Source organism: Zalophus californianus, chromosome 3 (genome assembly GCF_009762305.2).
Source record: "Zalophus californianus isolate mZalCal1 chromosome 3, mZalCal1.pri.v2, whole genome shotgun sequence".
Classification (NCBI taxonomy): domain Eukaryota; kingdom Metazoa; phylum Chordata; class Mammalia; order Carnivora; family Otariidae; genus Zalophus; species Zalophus californianus.
Window position 1 is genome coordinate 92,385,532 of NC_045597.1, and position 25,527 is coordinate 92,411,058.

Genomic DNA, 25,527 nt, shown 5'->3' on the forward strand with positions numbered 1-25,527 from the left:
AGATGTTTTTTCTTTTTAATTTTAAAGCAACCTGAGAAATATTCCTTGGATCCACTGATGCTTAGAACATTTAGAAGTTAATGAGCTGACGAAACAATGCTCAACCCCACTAAAAGAGAAACGAAACATTGAGGAGGAAGCATTTTTTTCACCTGTCAAATTGATTGACATTTAAAAATGATAGTACTATAAGTTGGCTAATTATTAAAAAATAAAATAAAAATGATAGTATTTAGTGTTGGCAAGGGTGTGACAACACAGGCACTTCTTTGAACTTCCAGGAAAAAAAACACGTCACCTTTCTGAAAATAAGTTTGGCAGTGTATACTAAAAACTTATACTTTTGGACCTGGCAGGTATTACTTCTAAGGTGGGTTTTTTTTCTTTCTTAAAATTGTTAGAAATTTAAACAAAAACGCAAGTAGGAAGGTGTTTGTTGCAATGTTATTTCTAATGGTGACATATTAGAATGACCCCAAATGCCTAACAACAAGAGTGTTTCAGTTGTGGCATTTTTTTCATTACAGAGTACCAAGCAACCATTAAAACGGTGTTTATGAAGCATATTTCATCACATGGAAAAATGCACATATTTGAAATAAGCAAAATACCAACTGATAAGTAGCCTAGTGTCAGGTGTTATTGAAAAATGCATCAGGGGCGCCTGCATGGCTCAGTTGGTTAAGCAACTGCCTTTGGCTTGGGTCATGGTCCCAGAGTCCCTGGATCGAGTCCCGAGTCGGGCTCCCTGCTCAGCAGGGAGTCTGCTTCTCCCTCTGACCCTACCCCCTCTTGTGCTCTCTCTCTCTCTCTCTCTCTCTCTCAAATAAAATAAAATCTTAAAAAAAAAAAATGCATGCAAGAATGGTCAGAAATACGCCAGAATGTTAAAGTAACTGTTTTTAGTTGGTGGTTTTTATAGGAGATTGTTTTCTTCTTTATTTTTCTCTGTTTTCCAAAATGAGAGCAGGAGAGCATTCTAGATATGTGAAAGCAAACATGATGTTTGTATCTGCATTCTGGACTTATCTAAGACCTTTCTAGACCCTGGGCTGGCACCTCAGATCCCAAGAGTAGGCGCACCATTCATCTCTCTAAAGCTAGTTTGTTGTTTTACATTCGGGTGGAAAAGTACCTTTCTTTTCTTTTTCTTTTTTTTTTTTTTAAACAGTGATTTCTCTGCTTACTCTTTAGATAAAAATTTTGATGATGAAGATTCTGTGGACGGTAATAGACCTTCCTCTGCTAGTTCTACATCGTCCAAAGCTCCGCCCAGCTCACGGAGAAACGTTGGAATGGGGACCACCCGCCGGCTTGGGTCATCCACTCTCGGATCCAAGTCTTCAGGTAAGACCAACCCCCTCGGCATGCTCTGGGGTTGGCTCTGCCAGTGTTTAAAACCAGATGTGCATGTGCTTGCCTTCTGTGTCCTTCAGGAGTGAAGTGATTCTGTTGGCAATAAATTTCTGCTTGCTGTTTTTTAAGTTAGCACTGTGCTGTCCATGCTGATAGCTGATAGGGTAGAAGTTTGAGCTGCTGTGTTGCCAATGTTTTGGTATGGGGGAGCCCGTAGGAGAATATGGCTAGCGCAGAGGCAAGCTAGAACTTGGAGACAGAGCTCGAGTGTGCCCTATGGCTTTATTTAGTTATGGGGCTCCAGCAATGCCTGAAATTACCATGAGGCCTTTTTTTTTTTTTTTTTTTTTTGCCAACTTCTACTTAACCAACACTGAGACTATCCACAAGTCAGATGGTGTGCCTTCTGTCCTTAAAATGTATTTTGTTCCTTTAAGTAGCGTTATTCTTTGTGAGACCAGTGTATGGACATTGGCCTAAGTAAATGGTAGAGATGAGCACTGACTTACAAAGATGTCGTCCTCTAAATTCCTTCTCTGCCAACCCCCGATTTAGACAATTTGAGTCCTTATTATATACAGCTTGCATTTTGCTGTCACATTTTAAATTGACATACGAATTTCTTTTTACTTCAAATTGTGTAGCCACTGTTTTTAGAACTGTTCTGATTGTTAGCATTGGGCTTTTGAACTTGGCTGGATGAGCTCATTAAAACTGGGGTAAGGATTGACTGTAGAATGCTGTCTCCGTCTGGTGGTCTTTCTGGCTTTCTGCACTGGTCCTAGACTGTTGGGGTCTTCCTTGGTCAGCTCAGTGTCCCCGCAGCGCCTCTGCTACCAGCTTCTCTGTCCATGTTAGAAGAGCTGTGCTCATGGCTGACAGGGATATTCACACCATGGATGGCAGAAGGAAAAGCTGTGTGTTTATTGGTATTCTTGGTCCTCTCTATTTTTTAAATTTTTTGATGCATTAAAAAAATTTTTTTTAATTGAGTTTAAATCCGCAAAACATCAAGTTAACCATTTTAAAAGTCACAATCCAGTTGCATTTAGTATATTCCCAGTGTTGTACAACTATCACCTCTAATTCCAGAAGAGCTTCTCCACTCCCAAAAGGAAGCCCCGGACCCTTTAAATAGTTGCTCCCCGTCTCTTCCATCCTCCAGCCCCTGGCAATCAGCAGTCTGCATTTTGCCTCTATGCATTTGCCCATTCTAGGTATTTCATAGAAATGGAGTCATATAATATGTGATCTTTTGTGTCTGGCTTCTTTCACTTAGCGTAGTGTTTTTGCAGTTCATTTGTGTTGTAGCATGTATTAGTACTTCATTCCTTTTTATGACTGAAAAACCTTTCTAATCTTTTATTTAAAAAAAAATCTATACTTGGGACGTATCAGTTCCACAAACAAGGCTTAGAAAATTTCTGTGTATCATCAGACCACTTTTTTTTTTTTCCTGCCCCTCACCCATACATCCCTTCCAGAAGTCCCAACTCAATATGTAGAGAGCTCAGCCCTGCTTTCATCCTTTTTTTCCCGTTTTGTTTAACAACATAGTCATGAATTTGCTTACTGACTCCTCATCTAATTCTGGGGCCCACGGACCATGGTTGGTCTGAGTCCCTTTCAGTACATGGGTACGTGGTGTGACACTTACCCGGGGCGGCGCTCAGGACCCGTCTGCTTGGGAGGATCCAGTCTTTTCACCAAAACAGGCACTGAGCACGACATCACAGTGTGACGTTACTGTCCGCTGTCCACAGTTAGCTTGTCAACTCAGTGTGAGGAATCTTCATCAAAAGCGAGGACACACATTTATTGCTCCCAGAGTCGTCTTTAAAGCCCTGTGTTGTCCATGGGGACCCCAAACATCAAATAACTTGTCTGCGGGAAAACTCAGGAGAAGCACTCAAACTAATCAGTGTAAATCATTAGTGAGTGTTGCAAGATGACCACAGACTCCAATTTTGAAACCTTTATTCTGGGGGGGAAAGAGGTCTGATAAAATGTCACACGATTTTCTTGTGTGAAGTAGAGTTCATATTAGCAAAAGAAAAAACTCTCTCCCAAATGATAGCAATCAACTTTCAAGTATACAGAGCATCTTATAACACCTTTATGAGGGAAAGTTGCACCTGATGTGTAGGTGAAAAATTGAGTTATCATGCATTCAAGGAAATGGAAATGTTTTGAGACCTAATACAAAGTTGCAGTGAAACTGTTAAATTCTTTAGAACTTATTTGAATATTTCACAAATTTATTATGCTAGATGCCTAACAGTAACACAACCTAATTTATTCCCTGAAAAATTAAATTTTTTGTTATATATCTGTTTATTAGGAACCTGTCAAAAGATTCAGACATGACTACAGTATAAGCTGTCTATATCCTTAAAGGCTAAATGTCCTCCTTAGCCAGTAGTGTCTTTAAGTGACTTTACACTAATGTATATAGTATTGTAGAATTACTACATTTCATCTTGATATTAAAAGTTAGTAATGTTTGTCAGTTCCACAACACTCTGAATTTTTATTAAGTCTTTAGAAAAACAGTTACACATCTTCCAAAATGTAATGGTGATTGTGTATATTCAGACTCTGCGCATTGTTCACCTTTTAAAAATTAATCTTATTTAAAGCTGCAAAAGAAGGAGCTGGTGCTGTTGATGAAGAGGACTTTATTAAAGCATTTGATGATGTACCTGTAGTGCAGGTGAGTGAGGATATTTGAGTTTGATTAAAAACAGGTAAGACTGACTCTTCAAATTTCAGTTTTCAAATAGGTGCTATGTGAAGTCCCTTCCTAGGTGAGGTAATTTTAACTCTCAGGACTACAGGATACCTGCGGTTGCAGAGTAGAAAACATTGGTGCCTTTTATAGCTGAAATGAAGAGCAAAAGTCAAGACCCAAGGTAGTCTTTCAGTAAGAATTGGAGAGAAGTTGCTTGCTTGCTCTAATAATAAATTTGTGGGTTAGGTCAGGTGAATGAGAAAATGCAATGATTAGATTAGGTGTGAGAACAAAGAAGCATGCTTATTTAGGGACTTTCTTTTTTTTCGGGCAAGTTGTAAATTTCAAGGAACTGGGTGTCTGAAAAGCTATAAAGAATGGATTAATAAAAGCTCAAGTTTATGCCGTCTTGATGCTTCACTTAAGTACCTAATAGACAAAGCAGAGATTGCTTGTGAGGTTGGGGTACACACATTTTAACTGCTTTGTGCCTCAGTGTTGTCCATAGTTGACTGCGGGCTAATAAGAGTTTTCCTCAGCCTACATCGAATGTGGTGCTCCAGATTCCTATAGCGCTAATGTCCATGTGATCACTTGTTACCTGCTGCTGGGTTGCCATATGTGTATAAATCAGGTAGCTGGCATTGTAGGCTCAGGCTCATCCTTAAGTCCTTGACCTTCCCAGCTTGCATCATTCTTGGCTGATTATTCCCCTACCTATCTTACTAGTAAGATGTGAGCATAAATGAGAAAGTAGATTTGAAGAGAGTGTGGTGTTATAAATAATACTACGAATAATAAATGACCTGAGCATCACTGATCATTCCCCAGCTGGCTTCTTTCTCTTCTGTACATGAAATCATCTGTTAAGTTTATAGTAAAGCTGTGTTTGAAGCATGGTTATCCATACTTGGCATCGAATCTAGTGGGTATGTATTCACATTGGGAAAGAAGCTCATTCTAAGACAAATCTGTCTAGGTGTTACCTCATAGGTCCTTCTGAAAAATGAATTTTTTTTTAACTATACTTCCTAAAAGCTCTTGACTTTGTGTAATTAAAAACTAATCTTTGTTTATTCTGTAAATTTTCTTATATTGGTTGTAAATTAATTTTGCTTACAGATTTATTCCAGCCGAGACCTTGAGGAATCCATAAACAAGATTAGGGAAATATTATCTGATGACAAGCATGATTGGGAGCAAAGAGTAAATGCTGTAAGCTTTGACTTCATGTGATTACATTTTCATTGGATTTATTTAAATGTTCTAAATACTTAATTATGCAATTGGGGTACAGCTCTGATGAATTTTAAGTATTAAGTATTTTAAATATAAGTTACCATATTTACATTTAACCCTTTTAGTAGAGTACCTCACTTCTATTTCTATTTCTGTTTCTAAAACATGCCAACCTATGCCTTTATGTATGTCCTGTACTTTTAACAAAGACCTAATGTGGAGCATCTGGAGACGGCCTCCACTCTTGCCTTAGTCAACATTTAATTGTGATTGTTGGCCAGTAAGTCGACTTTTCTTAGTGGCATTTTCAGTATGTGTCCCTCTCTTCCTTTCTTTCTTCGTATCACTTGCTGGAAAATTCTGTCCCTTCTATTTAAAAAAGTGGATGAATGAAAAGTGGGGTGAACATTAAAATGAGGATGTGTCTTACCTGTGGAAAGCTATTTTCCAGTGGTCGACTGGCAGGAAGTGAGGCGATTAAATTACTGCTATATTCCATTCAAACTCAGACTAGTCTTTTAATAATGATACAGTGGAGGATAGTATATAAAAGACTATAGGATTGCTTCTTCCTTTGATTCATTAAACGAATGGCAGTTGGAGTCAGTTGTTGGGGAAGGTAAGCTTTAGGGGAGGAATTAAAATGAAGGCTTTGGTGTTTTATCGTTAGCACAGAATCTATAAATACACTAAAATGTTTTCCAATGAAGAGATACGTTTTGTAGAATTGTAAGATACTGCATATAAAAATAATTTGTTCTTATTTGTGATATGTAGATTTATGCAGTACGGTAGCTGATACTGAATGGGCTGAATTCTTTTGGGAGAACTTCTGATAATCAGTTAATTTTGATGCTGATCTCTCATATTTGATGGCTTCTGTTGTTTTGTATATACTGTTTTAAGAATTGTTTTGTGTATCTCTGAATTTTCTCTATCCCATCAGCTAAAAAAGATAAGATCTTTACTTTTGGCTGGTGCTGCTGAGTATGATAACTTCTTTCAACATTTGCGTCTTTTGGATGGAGCCTTTAAACTATCTGCTAAGGACCTGCGGTCTCAGGTAGTGCGGGAGGCTTGTATCACATTGGGGTAAGGACTACCATGCTTCAGATTCTCACACATCCTAAAATAGCCTCGTTGCAGCGCTTCTGAGATGGTCCATTGAATATGCCCAGCAGGTCTCTTTAATGTACCTTCTGACTAGTCTCTGGGACCTGTTCCATTTACGCTTCTCTTGGTACTTTTATACTATTACAGTGCTTCCTGCCCAGTGATGGAAAGAGTGACAGATTTTCAGTTTTATTCAGTGACTTAGCTCTGAACCCTCTATTTTAAACTTGAAGCAGTTATTATTAACAACACAGAAAGAAGAAATTTTACAAACTTCTGTTTCTCAGCTTTTTCATTGATTCTGCTGGCAGGATATAGCATGATTATCAGAATTTTTGTTTGTTTCCAGAAGTGCACTGTAGCTATAAAGTTAAAGTCAAAGGCATATACTACAGTGAAATTTTACCCTCGCTAAACCTGCTATCTGTGTTTGAAGCTGGAACTTCTGTGTAAGAAAGTGTGTCCGAATATCAAAGCAGCTACAGGAAGGAGATGCTGCAGCTGTTGAAAGTATCAGATATGGAAGCATGTATATTATGTGTTAAAGGTTTTTAATGGGGCAAAAGGAAAAAAAGGGTGAGGGAGCTTTTTCATATTTATATTTTATTAGGGTATGATCAGTTTGTCTTTTGCTATTTTAAGACTAATTAGTTGGAAATGATTTATTTAAAAAAATAAAAGGAGCAAACTCATGGGCCATTGGCTATTTGCCAAGTCCACTGTGTGGACGTTGGAAATATTTTGAAAGTATCTTACTTAGACCCTTTTTATCTCGATAACTTTAAATGAAAGCCCTGCGATGTTAAGAGGTTTATATGCTTCGCTGTTTGCAAGAAATAAAATTACAGTACAGTTTTCATTTCTTATTGTAGGCATCTGTCATCAGTTCTGGGGAATAAGTTTGACCATGGAGCTGAAGCCATTATGCCAACTATCTTTAATTTAATTCCAAATAGTGCCAAAATTATGGCCACATCCGGTGTTGTGGCTGTTAGGTTAATCATTCGGGTAAGTGTATTTTGGGGCCATACATAGAATAAGCAAGTGGTAAACATTGGTGGTTGATAAGCAATATTAGAGGCATTTTTCTTTTTTTTTTTTTTTTAAGATTTTATTTATTAGAGAGAGAGACAGAGGCAGCGACAGAGATAGAGCAAGAGCGGGGAGGAGAGGGGAAAGCAGGCTCCCCACTAAGCAGGGAGCCCGATGCGGGGCTCAATCCCAGAACCCTGGGATCATGACCCGAGCCTAAGGCAGACGCTTAACCAACTGAGCCACTCAGGTGCCCCGAGAGGCATTTTTCATTAGCATGATTATAAATAGTTGGAATCATATTGTAGGTATAAATCAGCCTCTCCCCTTCCTTAATTATATCCTATATGAGCTTTTTACATTCCATAATGTGAATTATGGATATGGTGTTTGCCTGCTGATGTGTTGATCATTTACTCATCATTGGCTTTAAATATTTGAGCATCTGCTTCTGGGTTTACACCCAGTCTTTATGTCTCCAGATATTACTCCTTAATTCCCTTTCATTCCATTTTAGGTATTTGTGCTTGTGGCATTGTTATTCACCTAAAGTTTTTATTTTATTAATTGTGTTTAAGCCAATGAATAAAAGATTCTTTTCAGTGTTCTAAACACTCATTTAAGTTTAAATAATTATCCAAGTAATTTACCAGTTTTCAGTAAAACTTAATAGTTCACAGAAGCTTAAAATGAATATGCTGCACGTCACCTTCTCCCTACCTTCAAGTCTCTTTTCCCCAGAGGCAGCCCTTGAAACTGGGACTTGGTGATGCTAAAATCTTTCCAGAATATTGCTGGTTATCGTGGGTCACTTACTTGTATTATTTTTAGTCCCTACTATTTGCACTGCCTACTTGAAATATTAAATCCAAAGCCATTGTTGGACATTCCCATTGAAACTGTATCAAAACACATAGGTCTGCAGATTCCTTTTGAACTCACTTAGATTGCTACTGCTAGATAGTTTAGACTTCCTGCCAATGGTTGGTTTTGCCGTGAGGTTTATTTATATATCATTGGGTGGTCTGTTGAGGCTTTGTAAATGTTGTCATGGCCTTTGGCAGTATCCAGTGAAATTCTTTTTCCTTTTTAAGCTCAGTGAAATTCTAATCTAAATCTATATGTGCTTTAGGTGGTTTAATCAGGAAGTGTGGCTGTCTTAGTTTTATTTTATTTTCGTATTTTCAGGTGTTCACCTCTGTTTTTGTTCTTCTCTGCAGCACACACACATCCCTAGGCTAATACCTGTCATAACAAGCAACTGTACCTCTAAGTCTGTCGCAGTTAGAAGGTAAATTTTTAAACAGCTTCTTCATTATTTTTGAATGGTTTAAAAACCAAAATAAATTCCAAATTTGCCTCCATGAAAGTATTCACGTTTGAAATGTTAAAGTTATTTAAGATTGTTGCAATAAATGCCTTTGGATTGAAGGATCATGATCTAAATAGTCTGAAAAATAAATTTGGACAACCTCTATTTGTGTGTGTGTGTGTGTGTGTGAGAGAGCAAGAGAGAAGGGAGGGTAGACAGAGAATGTGTCTGTATGTATGTGAGTTAATGGAAGGGGGGGTGTACATTTTTTTCTCAGTCCCTGTACCTAAATCATCGGTGTACCCTTCTCTGAATGCAGCAGTAACTGCATGCAAGAAAAAGACCATTATAAAAATTAATGGCATCTATTTAATATTACCGGTGGTAGGAGGAGGTATATGTTGTTTCCATCTTCCGACAGTGATTTCTGGGCTTCTGAATCCTGACCAGCACCTGCTTCTGCTGCACAGTTGTGGGAGATCTATCCGGGAGATACCACCTGGTTAGCTAGCTAGGTCTTTGTTCCCAGGTCCCTGCCTGGTCTTGTGTCCAGGTGAGCTGCCCTAGATCACAGGTGAGGAATAAGGCTTCTTCTAGCTGGAATCCATGGTTCTTGACTCTTGAGAGTCTAATAAAATCTGTGGCCCCTCTTCCCAAGAAAATGTAAATACGCAGAATAGTTTAGTGTAGATTTTCAGGGGATTTATGGACACTGTTGAAGCCTCTCAGTGGATTGTATCAGGAGCTTCATAGGGTAAATTAACGGCCGGCTTGGATAGCAGCCTCCTGAGTTCATTTTCTGATCCTGGCCCAGTGAAAGAGCCTTTCACTCCAAGCTTGGAGCCCAGCTTACATTCGCTGCCCACCGTTTTCCTCCTTTCCTGGCATGTCCCATAGGTCCCGCCCCATTTGCCTGGGTAGGTATGCCTGCCACGCATGAGGCAGCCCCCTATCCATCTTATTAACAGCTCTGGAAGTCATGAAGGAGGAAAGGGGAATCATCCACCTTTATAAAGCCAGGAAGGAAGGAATTGGCACCTTCCACTGAAAAAACTTAAGTTCTAATGGCGTGGCTCCCTTGTGTGTCGCTGAGGAATGCGGTCTGCCCTTTACCTCCAGTTTCGCTGCTGCTTCTAGAGATGAGAGTGTGAAGTCAGCAGGGGAGAGGGACGGTAGTGAACTTCAGAACCTGGCCGACTGCAGCTGAAGCATTACCCCTGACTAAACATTACCCCACTAACTAATCTTCTGACCTGCTTGGAACAAGAGTACCCTGGGGCAGAGCTGCTCCGTGGGCTCAGTCATTGGGTAGAGGGATTTGACGCTTCTTGCAACCTAAATAAATGATACCCATTATTAGATTTTGTTGCTGCTCCTGCTATTATTGTCAGTATTGTTTTAGGTTTTCCAAGACATTCAGAGTGTGTTAGGCCAAGTTCCTCGGATATAGTGACACAGATCTTTGTTGTAGAATGTTACAGGACGTTTAGCGTATTAGCTCGGGCCGCCATAACAAAATACCGTACACTGGGTGGCTTAAACAACAGAAATTGGTTTTCTCACAGTTCTGGGGCTGGAAGTCTGGGATGAGGGTGCCAGCATGGTTGAGTTCTAATGAGGGTCGCTTACAGGTGGCTGCCTTCTCGCTGTGTCTCCACATGACAGAGAGAGAGAGAGACACAGAGAGAGCATATTCTCTGGGGTTTCTTCTTAGAGGGGCACCAGCCCCATCAGTGGAGCCCCATTTTCATGACCTCATGTGAACCTAATTACCTCCTGAAGGCCCCGTCTCCAGATACCATCATGTTGGGCGGTCGGGCTTCAACATACAAATTTTGGGGCAACACCGTTCAGTCCACAGAATTTAACAGTTCTGTTCTGGTGCTAAACGACTGGTAACCTGCATTTACTGTGACTACAGAAATGTCACCCCCTTCACAGCTTCCTGAGTCACACGCTCGGATTGCTGTTCTTACATTAGTCAGGGTCCATGTCAGTCAGAACAGTGTGTCTTAATGCTGAAAGAACTAAAAGGGACATCCAGTCCCTCTGCCTTCAGAAAGGTAAAGAGAACCAAACAGGGCAGTGTAACACAAGCAGTGTGTTTTCTCTGTCGTACTCAGCCTGTACCTAGCTCTACTTTGTAGAATTTGTAAGAAATGGCCTGCACAGTCTCCCTACCTTTGAGAAGTTTATCATTTAGATGGGGAGATTAAAAACAATAATGCAAAGCAATGTAAGAGTGAGTTATAACACCTGTACTGGGGAATTTAGAATGAATTCAGAGAGCAGTGATTAAGACCAGCTAATATATTTCTGTGATGCTTCATAGACAAGTTGAAAACTGAGCTGCATTTTGAATGATGAGTAGGAGTAGGTAAAGAAAAGAGACAAGTCCTAACCTGATGTGTTTAAATAATGAGTTAAAGAATTCCAGTATTGATACTGCTTCTTTGTATGTTAGCCTAAAGAGTGGAAAATAAAACCTAGCTTACAGGTCATATTTTTGATTAAACAGATTGTTCTAACACACATTTAAGACCAGAATTAGCATCAAAGATGACTTTTTATTCACTAAGAGATAGATAAATATAAACAAATGCACACACATTTTTTAAAAAAGAAAAAGAGACAAAAATCAGCCCAGGAAATGACATGAGGAAGAGGGAAGAAGGTAGAATAAACATGGCCCTGGTTGAGGCTGGGGTGGGGAGAGTGACAGAGAGGAGACGGTGTGGGTGTGGGTCAAAGTCTGCCTCACAGCCAACGTTCCACACACAAGTGCACGCACGCGCGCTCTGCTGCCAGCCCTGGGACTGGGTTGAATAGCTCTTCTGTGTGCTTCTAAGAAGAGCCCCCTTGTGTTCCTGGCACGTGGGAACTGTTCCTTGTCTGGCTTGCTTGCTGGTTTATGTCTTGGTTACCACTGTTATCTGTAGCCTCTATGGTAGGGTTAGGGTTTATTAAAGATTTAATGAGTGATTAATTATATGGATTATGAGGTTTTGAATTGGGAGGACCATGGGAATGAAAGTCTGGTCATTAGAAAAAAATTACCCTCTGATTTGTTTGCTTGAGTGAGTTCTTAAGACCGTTAAGATATACTCCCGCAAAGATAAACACCCTCGACGTCTGAAAAGTTATAAAGAGGTAGAACCCAAAGTGGTGATGTAATCCAAAGGAGATGAGACCAGAATTGTTTTTGTGCACAAATCAGATCAAGAAAGATTACAAAAGTGGAAAGGCTTGACAAGAAAGGATGTTGAAAGATTAAAGAGGAGAATAGAGGAGTAGTTAGAGAAAAATCTATTTTAAGCACTACCTAGGACTTTTTGGGAAAATTTGGAAAGGAAAGCACTTTGTTTTTGAGGACTTTTTTTCTTCTTCTTTTTTTTTAAGATTTTATTTATTTATTTGAGAGAGAGAATGAGAGAGAGAGAGAGAGCACATGAGAGGAGGGAGGGTTAGAGAGAGAAGCAGACTCCCTGCTGAGCAGGGAGCCCGATGCGGGACTTGATCCTGGAACTCCAGGATCATGACCTGAGCCGAAGGCAGTCGCTTAACCAACTGAGCCACCCAGGCGCCCAGGACTTTTTTTCTTTTACATTTATTGCACAAGGCATTCTGTGAAATTAGTGCAAAGACCAGTTCCCCTATTCTGTAATAAAGTACGCTGATCTTTTTTGCTCATGTTGTACATCCCATATTAACATATTATTTGAGATAGTATAAAAACAATGACAGTGATAGGCCCTTTCCATAATGTTGCCATGAAGCTCCAGTTTCTGATTTGAGGGGAGCTTTTGTATCCTGTCTCTTATATGTCTGAGTGATTTTTGTTTCTGATCACCATAGATGCTTAATTACTTTTACTTGCTTGGGTTTTCAGTCAGTGCCAATTCCAACTTTATATTCCATGTTTTGAATCCTAATAATTAGAAGAAATTTACCAGTTCTAAAAAGTAGTGTGGGAAGAAAAAAAGGCTTTTATTTTCACTAACATAAAAATGACTGAGTTACATGTTTTCTTTACAATTTTTAGGCGCTGTTTTGAATTTTTAGATTTACTTTTACAAGAGTGGCAGACACATTCACTGGAACGGTAAGCATTTGATTTGCAGGGTTTTTTTCCTTCTGAAATGAATCTTGAGATTTAGTGCCCCGACAAGTGGTCCAACCTGCTTTTTATGAGAATCGAAGGAATCTAAGAATTTGTTTGCACAACTACATCTGTTATTTCTACTGATGTGAAGATCATAATATTGGCAGGAACTTTTAGTGAATTACATTGGTTGCAGTTTTAGTGTGCCTAGAGATGTGGACAGATGTGCACCCTTCCAGCCACAAAGCTACGATTAACCTTTTCCTTAAATTATTTTTTAATTCCAGTATAGGTAACATACCATGTAATATTTCATGTGTACAACATAGTGATTCAGTAATTCTCTACATTAGTCAGTGCTGCTCGTCATAAGTGAATTCTTAATCCCCTTCACCTATTTCACCCACCCCCCCCCCCACATTCCCTCTAGTAACCACCAGTTTGTTCTGTAGTTAAGAGTCTGTTTTTTAGTTTGCCTTTTTCTTTGTTTCATTTCGTAAATTCCACATATGAGTGAATCATGTGGTATTTATCTTTCTCTGACATTTCACTTAGCATTATAGTCTCTAGATCCATCCATGTTGTTGGAAATGGCAAGACTTCATTCCTTTTTTGTGGCTGAGTAATATTCCATTGTGTGTGTGTGTGTGTGTGTGTGTGTGTGTGTGTGTGTGTGAGTGTGTGAGTGTGTGTGTGAGAGATACACACATACCACATCTTTTTTATCCATTCATCAGTTGATGGACACCTGAATTGCTTCCATAATTTAGCTATTCTAAATAATGCAGCAATAAATATAGGGGTACATATATCTTTTTGAATTAGTGTTTTTATAACTTTTGGGTAAATACCCAGTAGTGGAATTATTGGATCATATGGTATTTCTACTTTTAACTTTTTGAGGAACCTTCCTACTGTTTTCCGCAGTGGCTGCACCAGTTTGCATTCCCACCAGCAGTGCATGAGCGTTCCTATTTCTCCCCATCCTTGCCAGCGCCTGTTGTTTCTTGTGTTTTTGATTTTAGCCATTCTGACAGGTGTGAAATGGCATCTCATTGTGGTTTTGATTGTCATTTCCTTGTTGATGAGTGATTTTGAGCTTCTTTTTATGTGTCTGTTGGCCATCTGGATGTCTTCACGGGAGAAATGTCTGTTCACATCTTCTGTCCATTTTTTAATTCTTTTTCTGGGAGGGTGTTGAGATATATCAGTTCATTATATATTTTGAATACTAAGCTTTTATTGAATATGTCATTTGCAAATATCATCTCCCATTTAATAGATTGTCTTTTAGTTTTGTTGACAGTTTCCTTTGTGTGCGGAAGCTTTTTATTTTGATATAGTACCAATAGTTGATTTTTGCTTTTGTTTCCCCTGCCTCAGGAGACATCTAGAAATATGTTGTTATAGCCAATGTCAGCAATTACTGCCTGTGTCCTCTCCTAGAATTTTTATGGTTTCAGGTCTCCTATTTAGGTCCTTATTCCATTTTTTTTTATTTTAGAGAGGGAGAGAGAGAGAAACAGAGAGAGGGGAGGTGGGAGGAGAGGGGAGAGAGAGCGTCATTTTCAGTTTCTTTCATCAGTGTTAAATAAGTTTTCAGAGTAGGTCTCTTTTACCTCCTTAGTTAAGTTTATTCCTAAATATTTTATTCTTTTTGGTGCAGTTGTAAATGGGATTTTCTTAATTTGTCTTTCTGCTGCTTCATTATTAATCTGTAGGAATGTAATAGATTTCTATATATTAATCTTATATCCTGCGACCTTACCGACTTCATTTATTCTAGTAGGTTTTGGTGGAGTCTTCAGAGTTTTCTGTGTTTAAGTATCATGTCATCTGGAAGTAGTGGAAGTTTTACTTCTTCCTTACACTTTTGGATGCCTTCTATTCCTTTTTCCTGTCTGATTGCTGTGGCTAGGACTTCCAGTACTGTGTTGCATAAAAGTGGTGAGAGTAGACATCTTTGTCTTGTTCCTGATCTTCGGGAAAAAGCTCTCAGTTTTTCACCATTGAGGATGATGCTAGCTGTGGATTTTTCATATATGGCCTTTACTATGTTGAGGTATGTTCCCCCTAAACCTACCTTGTTGAGGGTTTCTTTATCATGACTGGATGTTGTACTTTGTCAGCTGCTTTTTTCTGCATCTACTGAAATGACTGCATGGTTTTTATTCTTTCTCTTGTTAATTTGATGTATCACATTAATTGATTTGTGAATATTGAACCACCCTTGCATCCTAGGAATCCTGCTTGATGGTGGTGAATGATGTTTTTATTTTTTTTATTTTTTTTAAAGATTTTATTTATTTATTTGAGAGAGAGAGAATGAGAGATACAGAGCACGAGAGGGAAGAGGGTCAGAGGGAGAAGCAGACTCCCCGCTGAGCAGGGAGCCCGATGTGGGACTTGATCCTGGGACTCCAGGATCATGACCTGAGCTGAAGGCAGTCGCTTAACCAACTGAGCCACCCAGGTGCCCATGAATGATGTTTTTAACGTATTGTTGATTTGATTTGCTAGTATTTTGTTGAGGATTTTTGCATATGTGTCATCAGGGTACTGGCCTCTAGTTCTTTTTTTTTGTAGTCTTTTTTTTTTTTTTTTTTTTTAGAAAAATATTTATTTTGAGAGAGAAAGTGCATGAACTGGGGGGAGGGGCAGAGGGAGAGAGAGAATCTCAAGCAGACTCCATGCTGAGCTTGGAGCCAGACGCCGGGCTCGATCTCACCACTATGAGATCGTGACCTGAGCTAAAATCAAGAGTCAGATGCTTAACTGACTGTACCACCCTGGCACTCCTCTTTTTGTAGTCTTTATCTGATTTTGGTATAGGGGTAATGCTGGTCTCATTGAATGAGTTTTGGAAACTTTCTTTCCTCTTCTGTATTTTGGAATTGTTTGAGAAGAATAGTTATTAACTCTTTTTTGACGAGTCAGTAGAATTCACCTGTGAAGCCATCTGGTCCTGGACTTTTGTTTGTTGGGAGTATTTGGATTACCAGTTCAATTTTTTTGCTGGTAATCAGTCTGTTCAGATTTTCTAATTCTTCCAGCTTCAATTTTAGGGATTACAGGTTTCTAGGAATTTATCTACTTCTAGGTTGTCCAGTTTGTTGGCATATAATTTTTCATAATCTTATAATCCTTTGTGTTTCTGTGGTGTTATTATTTTTCTTCTTTTGTTTCTGATTTTGTTTGAGTCTTCTTTTGTTTTACATTGATAAGCTAAATATTGATGAGTTTTGTTGATCTTTTCAAAGAACTAGCTCCTAGTTTCATTGATCTGTTTTTTCATTTCTATTTTATTTCTTTTCTAATTTTTATTATTTCCTGCGTTCAACTAGAACTAGTTTTGGGTTTTGTTAGGTTGTTTATTTTAGATTTTTCTTGCTTCTTGAGGTAGACCTATATTCTACAAACTTCTCTGTTAGAACAGCTTTTACTGCATCCCAAAGATTCTGGACTGTTGTGTTTTCATTTTCATTTGTCTCCATGTATTTTTTTTTTATTTCCTCTTTGATTTTGTGGTTGACCCACTCATTGTTTAGGAGCATGTTATATAGCTTCCATTTATTTGTGGTGTTTCCCGGTTTTTCTTGTGGTTGATTTCTGGTTTAATAATGTTATGGTTGGAAAAGATGCATAGTCATAGTATGAGTTTGATCGTTTTCAATTCATTGAGACTCGTTTTGTGGCCTAATATGTGGTATATTCTGGAGAATGTTCTGTGTGTACTTGAAAAGTGTATTCTGCTGTTTTAGAATGGAATGTTCTGAATATATCTGTTAGATCCATCTGGTCCAATGTGTCATTAAAAGCCACTGTTTCCTTGTTGGTTTTGTCTTTGGATGATCTATCCAGTGATGTAAATGGGTTGTTAAAGTCCCTTATTATTGTATTACTATCAATTACTTCCCTTATTTTGTTTCTTATTAGCTGTTTTATGTATTGGAATGCTCCCATGTTGGGTGCATAAACATTTACAATTGTTACATCTTCTTGTTGGATTGGTCCCTTTATGATTGTATACTGCCTTTTTTTTTTTTTTTGGAAAGATTATTTTTTATTTATTTTTTTTAAGGTTTTATTCATTTATTTGACAGAGAGACACACAGTGAGAGAGGGAACACAAGCAGAGGGAGTGGGAGAGGGAGAAGCAGGCTCCCCGCCAAGCAGGGAGCCTGATGTGGGCCTCGATCCCAGGATCCTGGGATCATGACTTGAGCTGAAGGCAGATGCTTAATGACTCAGCCACCCAGGCGCCCCAAGATTATTTATTTAGAAAGACAGGGTGCGAGTGGGGGAGTGCAGAGAGAGGGGGAGAATCTCAAGCAGGCTCCAAGCTCAGTACAGTGTCTGACCTGGGGCTTAATCCCACAACCCTGAGGTCATGACCTGAGCTGAAACCAAGAATCAGATGTTTAACTGACTGAGCCACCCAGTCACCCCAGATTGTATACTGTTTTAAAGTCTGTTTTGTCTGTTATAAGTGTTGCTCTTCCGGCTTTCTTTTCACTTCCGTTTTCGTAGTAGATGCTATTCTGTCCCTTCACTATCAGTATGTGTGTGTCTTTAGATCTGAAATGAGTCTCTCGTAGGCAGCATATAAATGGGTCTTGCTTTTTATCTGTTCTGTTACCCTGTGTCTTTGGATTGGAGGTTTTAGTCCATTTACATTCAAAGTAGTTATTGATAGGTACTTATTGCCATTTTGTTACTTCTTTACAACTGTTTATGTAGTTCTTCTCTGTTCCTTTCTGTTTCTGCTCTCTTCTCTCATGGTTTGCTTTCTTTAGCGGTATACTCGGCTTCCTTTCTCTCTCTGCCTCTTTTTTTTTTTTTTGTATATGTATTACTGGTGTTTAATTTATGGTTTTACTAGTTTTTAATTTATACATTTTATGCATATAGCAGTCTAAAGTTGATAGTTGCTTCAGTTTGAACCCATTCTTTACTCCTCTCTTTCCACGTTTTAGGTATATGGTGTCATACTTACTCTTTTATTTTGTGAATCGCTTGACTGATTTTTATAGCTATACTTAATTTTACTGCTTTTATGCTTCCTACTTTTCTTACTCCTGCTTATGGTCTTTCCTTTCCACTTGATGAGCCCACTTTAACATTTCTTGTAGGGCTGATTTAGGGGTTATGAATTTCTTTAACTTTCATTTGTCTGGAAGACTTTATCCAGCAAGGCTGTCATTTGGAAGAGGAGAGACCGAGTATTCTTGGCTGAAGGGTTTTTTGTTTTGTTTTGTTTTTTGTTTTTGTTTTCTTTTCCCTAGCACTTTGAATACATCATGCCACTCCCTTCTGGTTCATAAAGTTTCTTCTGAAAAATCAGCTTATAGCCTTAAGGAGATTCCCTTGTATATAACTGTTTTTTTCTCTTGCTGCTTTTAAAATTCCCTTTATCACTACGTTTTGCTATTTTAATTACTGTGTCTTGGTGTGGATCTCTTTGTGTTGTTTTTGTTGGGAGCTCTCAGGGCCTCCAGGATCTGGATTTCTGTTTTCTTCCCCAGATTTGGGAAGTTTTCAGCTATTAGTTCTTCAAATAAATTTTCTGCCCCCCTTTCTTTCTCTTCTCCCCTGGGATTCCATATAATGCAAGTGTTACTATGCTTGATGGTGTCACTGAGTTCCCTAAGTCTGTTTTCATTTTTTATTATTTTTTTCCCTCTCTCCCATTCAGCTTGATTGCTTCCCATTATTCTGTCTTCCAGTTGCTGATCCGTTCTTCTGCTTCCTCTAGTCTGTTTATTCCATCTATTGTATTTTTAATTTCAGTTATTAAGTTCTTCATCTCTGATTGGTTCTTTTTTATGTTTTCTATCTCTTTGTTAAGGTTTTCACTGGGGTCTTCCACTCTTTTTTCAAGTCCAGTGAGTAGCTTTGATCATTACTTTAAATTCTCTATCAGGCATATTACTTATCTCCATTTTCCTTTGGTCTCTTGCTCTGATTTTGTCCTGTTCTTACACTGGGGAAATGTAGCTCTTTTTCTCCCTTTGTCTAACTCTGTGTCTATTGCTATATGTTAGGAAAGTCAGCTCTGTCTCCTGCCTTATGAAGAAGAGGTCCTGTAGTGCCCTGCAGGGCAGTGTCCCCTGTTCACCCAAACTGGAACTGCAGGGATGTCTCCATGTGTGTTGCATGTATCCTGATGTTGTGGCTGAGGCGCTTTTTCTTTCAGTCCAGTCCTCTGCCGTGGCTCTGCCTATTGTGGGCAGCATTGGATCCCTGTGTTGTTCGTGGGCCAGTCTGGGGTTGGCTTGGGCTTGGGTCACGTTCACACTGGGCATTTGTCCGAGATGCAGTAGTACCATACTGCTGGGCACTTTCCTTCTGTTGTCTCCTGAGAAGCTTTTATTGGTGGGTGGTGCCTACAGTTAGAGCAGCTGTCTGACTCCAGCCCACTGCTGGGGCCACAGTCTGACTGGTGTGTGCGGTTATCTTCCCCCTCCTCAGAGCAGGAGTCACTTTGCCGAGGTGCCAACCCATCCCTGTCGGGGCTGCTTGTACCCTGCCAAGCTTGTGGCACTGCTTTGGATGGGTTGTGGCCAAGGATATATCGGGGGGGGGGACCCCAGGAGAATGTTGCCACAGCGCAGGCAGTGTTAGCAAGTGTTGCTTGGGTCCACTGTGGAGGGGGAAACCTGGAACCAAGGCCTGGCTGGTTTGTGTTTATGTAACCCCTGGGGTGGGGCAGGGAAACGGTGCCCCCCAGCTCCTTTGTTCCTGGTGAAGTCTCCCCGGGATCCCTTCCCCTCTGGTTCATGCTCTCACGTCAGTAAAGCAATCTCCCTTGTGTATACCCCACGTGTTTTTCAAACTGCTGCTTCTATTGCTGTATCTCCGAGGGGCTGTTTGTTGTGCTCTTTAAGGGTGGGGACTCAGTTTCCTATTTCCCTCCTACTGATTTTTAAAGTTTCGGTGTTAAGCCCCACTGATCATAAGAATTCACAAAAGTATGCCCCTCTGGTTTTCGTGTGGGTTCCCGTGCCTGGGGTGCTTGGTGTGAGGGTTTGGTCCTCTCCCCTCTGTGTGTCCCCAGTGTCTCTCCCTCTTACAGAAAGTCTGTGCCCTCCCTGCCACCTTCTTCAGTGTGGCCTCTTCTCTACACTTAGCTGTGCAGAGTCTGGTCTGCTAATCTTCAGGTAGTTTTCTGGGGTATTTACAATGATGTGGGTGATACCTAGTTGTATCTGTGGGAGGAGGTGAGTTTAGGGTCCTCCTACTCTGCCATTTTCCTGGAAGTCAGCCACAGTTAACTCCTTATTGACTCTCACCCTGGTGTCTGACATTCCTGTCCCTTCAACCAGGAAAATATTCCAAGCTGCTCTTGGCAAGCCTGGTGTAACTCTTAGATCCTTAGAGGAATTTCTCTCATCTCACAGTTCTTTTTGATCCCCCTGAATGGGAAAGTCAGCAATTTTCTCTTTATTCAGGTTGGTGTTGGTATGTTTCACATCATCATGATAAAAGGTAGAATTATGGCAGGATTCTTGAAGAAGGATGTCTCTTAATTTCAAGATTCATTCTTTGCCATTTTCAGTTCCTTTGAATTTGAGGTGCCTGTTATTCTTGGTGAGTTAAATTTGGAGAGATAGATGATGATGTGCCACCCAGTTTTTAATGTTACATATTGTGAGGAACTTTACAGCATACTCATCATTTTATTAGGGGCATTTTAATGAAGTACTTCTGGGAGTCCCTTTCCATACTGCAAGGGGCAGAGAGGAAACAAAGCCATGCCTCCTGGGGGTAAAATTTCATCTGCAAATACCTCGAATCTAGAAGATAGTCGTGCATTCTTTCATCTCTTGGGTATTGTATCCTCTATTTGGTGACAGTTTTGGAATTTAGAGGTGGAAAATGGAATGGGGGATTTAATGTGAGGACATGTGAGTAGAACAGTCCCGTGTGAAGAACTCAGTATTTATTCATTCGCCTCCTCGCTCAACATTTGCCACTTGGTGGGTACTTGCTAAACAGTTACTAAATGAAGGAATAAGGCAAAGACTCTGAACAGGCTATAAGATTGGTAACTACTCTTTGTTCTGTGAGACTAACTCATTGCAGCCTTCTTTCTTTTCTTAAAAATCTGTCAAACATTCAAAGAGACACTTTAATAACTTCCTCTCAGGGCAGAACATAAGCTAAAGAGAACACCTATTTATAAAATTGTGACATGATTTTATAAATTTGTTCATGTTGCATAGTGGAACTTGAAAAAAAACATTGTGTTTAATTACAGAAATGTGAGCCAGTATTCTGATGATTATTACCTCGTAATTTCCATAGAAACTACTGCTGGCCATGGAAAGGTAGAAACTTGTAGCCTTGTTCGTTGGGTTCCTCAAAGGTTGAGCTAAATAAGTATGAAGTAAGAAGAATCAGCTGTTATTTTAAAAACTTGGGGTACTTAGGTGGGGGCAGCTGATGGAGGGTGGGGGTGCCCCGGGACAGAGGTAGAAGTTAGGAGAGCAACGGGGAAGGGAGCTCTGATTTCTCAGCTGCATGTTGGTTGACTCACTGGGCACAGAGGCTCTAGGTTCCATGTGTCGATTTGAAGTTCTCACACCAGTTTTCACCCGCATAAAACCACATGTTAATGATTGTTACTGCTTTCTCTTCTTGATGTCTAGACATATATCAGTATTAGCCGAAACAATAAAGAAGGGAATACATGATGCGGATTCCGAAGCAAGGATAGAAGCCAGAAAGTAAGTGTTTATTGTACACCACTTGTTTTTAATGCACTGTTTTTAAATTTCAGGGTGGTGTTTAGATTGCCTTACTCAAAACTCATTAAGTTACATGAACATGTTTTGTTAATTGTGACTTTGAAATACGACCTCAAAAGGCCATGTCACAATATTTCTCTAACTTTTTGTTTAGAAGGTTGTTCAGGTGCCCAGGCCTGAATGACTGATTGATAGTACTTGAATATAAACAGAACTGAGGTACACAACAGCATGCTCATTTTTAAATTTATGACAAATGACTACGTGAATCAGGAAAGCATTTGTATGCACACTCAGTGTATTTTCTTACTCATTAGGCTCTGTTAGGAGCCAGGTCATAACCCAAAGGGACCTTTTGGTTTCCTGTGAAAAATCATGGTCCCAGAGATCCTTCCCCTGTGACGGTATCTTTGAAACCTTCAGGTGGCAGCTTGGGAAGGTGTGAACGTGGTGAGGGGCAGGTGGGTTGAGGTGTGATGCTGGGGATTACCGTAGTGGTGACTTGCAGTTGCCATCCCATGTGCGAGGCACTTTTGCCATGAGGTGGGTCATGCTCCAGTCATGTGACTGTGACCATGCATTCGGTGCCTTCCCAGGAATAATTTTGTCATTGTGACTGTAAAAGCCAAGAGTCAGATGCTGAGACTTACGCGTCTTGGGCCATGTGTAGATGAGTGCTGTGAATGTTGCACCTGGGGTGGTGCCTCTGTGCTTTCATAATGACCAGCTCTTCTACTGGACCACAGGTAGCCTCTCCTCACTCACCTGGAATATTACTGTCTGACTTAGCTGCACTGATACCTCCTGACAAAGTCCCTGTCGTTCTCGGACCACTCTCTCCGTTAAATTCTGTCCCCCAGTTTCTGAGGTCAGAGAACCTCATCAACACACTGAAGTAGTTATCACAGTCTCAGCTCGGGTAGTTCCTACCAAAATAAGTGACGTAGTTAATAGTTGCTCACAACTCTTAGGAATGGAGTTGTTAGTCATGTACTTAATGCTGTTTTTATCCTTTTATGTGTCTTCCCCCTCCCCAGTTCTTTGGTCGTGCTGCAATGCAGAGTTCAAGTAGCTCAGCACATCTTTGTGCCTCTCGTACATGTTATCTGAGGCAACTGTAAAGACTTCAGGTCGACAAGTGTCCAGTCGCTTTTATAAAAGCTGCCATGGATGAGCCCCCTCCGTGTTCTCAGTCTAGTTCTAGACGTTTTAGCTCCGTCGTCCCGAAGCCTCCCCAGTCTCACGAGTTAGGCCCTTTAGTTTCCATTTTATAAGTGAGACTGTGATGCAGAGAAGTCCGGGAACTTGCCCAGTGTCAGAAGAGCCAGTAAGCTGGCCCAGATCCACCGCAGGCCTCCTTCGTCCGCCCTGTCTTCCTCAGCCAGTGCTGCTCCTAGTGGCGGAGCACCACGGATCGCAGTCCTTGACTGTGTTGCGTGAGGGGGCCACAGAGCTCAGCAGGAGCCCCGTGCGATCCTGACTACGGCAAGCTGTGTGTCTCCCCTAGGTGCTACTGGGGTTTTCACAGTCACTTCAGCAGAGAAGCAGAGCACTTGTATCACACCCTCGAGTCCTCCTACCAGAAGGCCCTGCAGTCCCACCTGAAGAACTCCGACAGCATCGTGTCTCTGCCCCAGTCTGACCGCTCATCCTCAAGTTCTCAGGAGAGTCTGAAGTAAGCACTTCAGCCGTGCTTTTCATTCGTGGGAGATTTTATGTTAAAAGACTTGCTACATGACACAAATTCCAGCTGTGGTTTTTTTTTTTAATGTGTATATGCCTCTTCTAGTCCCCTCTTCAGATGGGTTCTGCTGCTAGGTAAGATTCTTGGGGAATGGTAAGGAAAAGGTGGCCTTGGTCTTTGCCCTAAGTAGTGTCTAGTGAAGTTTATATGGCCGCCCTAGAATACGGTGTTGGAGTGAAATAAGTGAATCATTCACAGGGTCTTCTAGGAGAATATGAGGGTTAACTTGAAGACAAGTCTGGAAAGGGGAAGGGTGTTAGGAATCTGGGAATAAATGCATTATCATCCTCACTCTGGATTTCTAACTTCTGTTTTGAGTTATGACTTCTCTCTGAATGTTTGGAAGATAGTCCAAAATAGAATGCTGCAGCTTTGTCTGAAATCGGGGATTTATAAGATTGTGGTCCCAGTTAATTCGGAAAACTCTGAAATGATTCCTTCATTATCCTAGTTTCCTGTTGTAGACAGTACTTGGGTGAACGCAGATGAAGTGCACATTTGGTGATAATGAACATGCGTGTACATTTATTTTCAGCCGGCCGCTCTCTGCCAAAAGAAGTCCTACTGGAAGCACCACCTCTAGAGGTAAGACCGACGGCCATAGTGAAGGCCCCCTCGGGGAGGCCTCTGTTTCCGGTGCTGCTCCCAGGGGCTGTTCTGCCGCCAGAAGCCAGCCACCGGCTTTCAGGTGCCCCTCGGGTTTGCGGAGCCTGCTGCTCGGTGCTCCAGCTATGCCCAGCAGAGCTCCACTGCGCCGGCGGCCAAGGGCAGTGAGGAACACACGCAGAAGGGGAGTCCTGGGACCTTTCCACTCGAATAGTGCCGCTCCCTTGCTCCATTCACTGGACAAGAGTGAGGACAGCTGGTGATGCTTGGAGCCGCCCCCGCAGCAGCAGTGCGGTGGCTGTTAGAGGTGGGAGAGTAGAATGTTCCCCGAGAGCAGGAGGGCATTGGAGTCGGGGTGCCTGCTTAGGCCACATTGTGCAGAAACTGGCCAGATGTGTGCGCTTTTTCATTACCTCACTCCTCACATTAACCAGAAAGAGGGGCCGTTTCTTTGGGGTTTATAGTCTTTGATTACAAGAAAATAAATGGAATGGGTGTATATGGTCATGGTCACTTAATTTCCCTCAGCATTGTGTTGGCTGAACTGTCTCCAGTGACCAGGAAAAACAGCACGTCATTGCTCACGCACTCCAGCCTTTGTTAAAACTTACTGGGAAGGGGCACCTGGTTGTCTCAGTCGGTTAAGCGTCCCGACTCTTGATCTCAACTCAGGTCTGGATCTCAGGGATGTGAGTTTTTTTTTTTTTTTTTTTTTTTTTTAAGATTTTATTTATTTGAGAGAGAGAGAATGAGAGAGAGAGCATGAGAGGGAAGAGCGTCAGAGGGAGAAGCAGACTCCCTGCTGAACAGGGAGCCCGATGTGGGACTCGATCCCAGGACTCCGGGATCATGACCTGAGCCGAAGGCAGTTGCTTAACCATCTGAGCCACCCAGGCGCCCCTCAGGGATGTGAGTTTAAGGCTTGCATTGGGCTCCATGCTGGGCGTGGAGCCTACTTTTTTTTTTTTTAAAGAAATCTTGATAAAATCACAACAAGTTTTAATGATGTGTATTTACAGTTCTAGTGTAGTCCCTACTGATGTTTCCTTCTTTACCACTCAAGCTTCTACAGTTAGCACCAAATCCGTGTCAACGACCGGGTCGCTCCAGCGGTCTCGAAGCGATATTGACGTGAATGCAGCAGCCAGTGCCAAGTCCAAGGTGTCTTCGGCCTCGGGAGCTACGCCTTTCAGCTCAGCAGCAGCCTTGCCTCCCGGGTCATATGCATCCTTAGGTAACCAGACCCCACCTCCTTTCCCCCCAGTTCTGCTGCTTGAGATTACAGTTAGCCCTGCTCAAATTTATTTAGCAAATTATAAAACATGATCATTGAGGAAATTCTCACTGCTTTAGGGCTGATATTTAAGTATAAGTAGCTCTGTGCATTTACTGCTGGTTCCCAGCCAGCCTTTGTTGTGTTCCCTTTCTCTGGAGCATGATCCCTTTTAGTGACGAGTAAGTACCTGGGTGCTCACATGGCGTGTCACACTGAACACATCCTTCAGCTTCACTCCCCCCTTCCGTGGCAGCCCAGCCAGCACC

General features: G+C 41.0%; 1 protein-coding gene across 12 annotated transcripts in view; it reads left to right on the plus strand.

Annotated features, from left to right (window-relative positions):
* The window catches only part of CLASP1 (cytoplasmic linker associated protein 1), a 260,558-nt gene that overhangs the window by 138,037 nt on the left and 96,994 nt on the right, over positions 1–25,527 (plus strand). For all 12 annotated transcript variants that reach the window (XM_035726556.1, XM_035726557.1, XM_027588558.2 and 9 more), the window contains 11 exons: positions 1,195–1,347; positions 3,996–4,069; positions 5,210–5,302; positions 6,273–6,418; positions 7,312–7,447; positions 8,692–8,762; positions 12,826–12,885; positions 21,537–21,614; positions 23,143–23,310; positions 23,915–23,964; positions 25,049–25,219. In XM_035726556.1, coding sequence (XP_035582449.1) covers positions 1,195–1,347; positions 3,996–4,069; positions 5,210–5,302; positions 6,273–6,418; positions 7,312–7,447; positions 8,692–8,762; positions 12,826–12,885; positions 21,537–21,614; positions 23,143–23,310; positions 23,915–23,964; positions 25,049–25,219 — 1,200 coding nt within the window. The remainder of the gene's footprint in view (positions 1–1,194; positions 1,348–3,995; positions 4,070–5,209; positions 5,303–6,272; positions 6,419–7,311; positions 7,448–8,691; positions 8,763–12,825; positions 12,886–21,536; positions 21,615–23,142; positions 23,311–23,914; positions 23,965–25,048; positions 25,220–25,527) is intronic.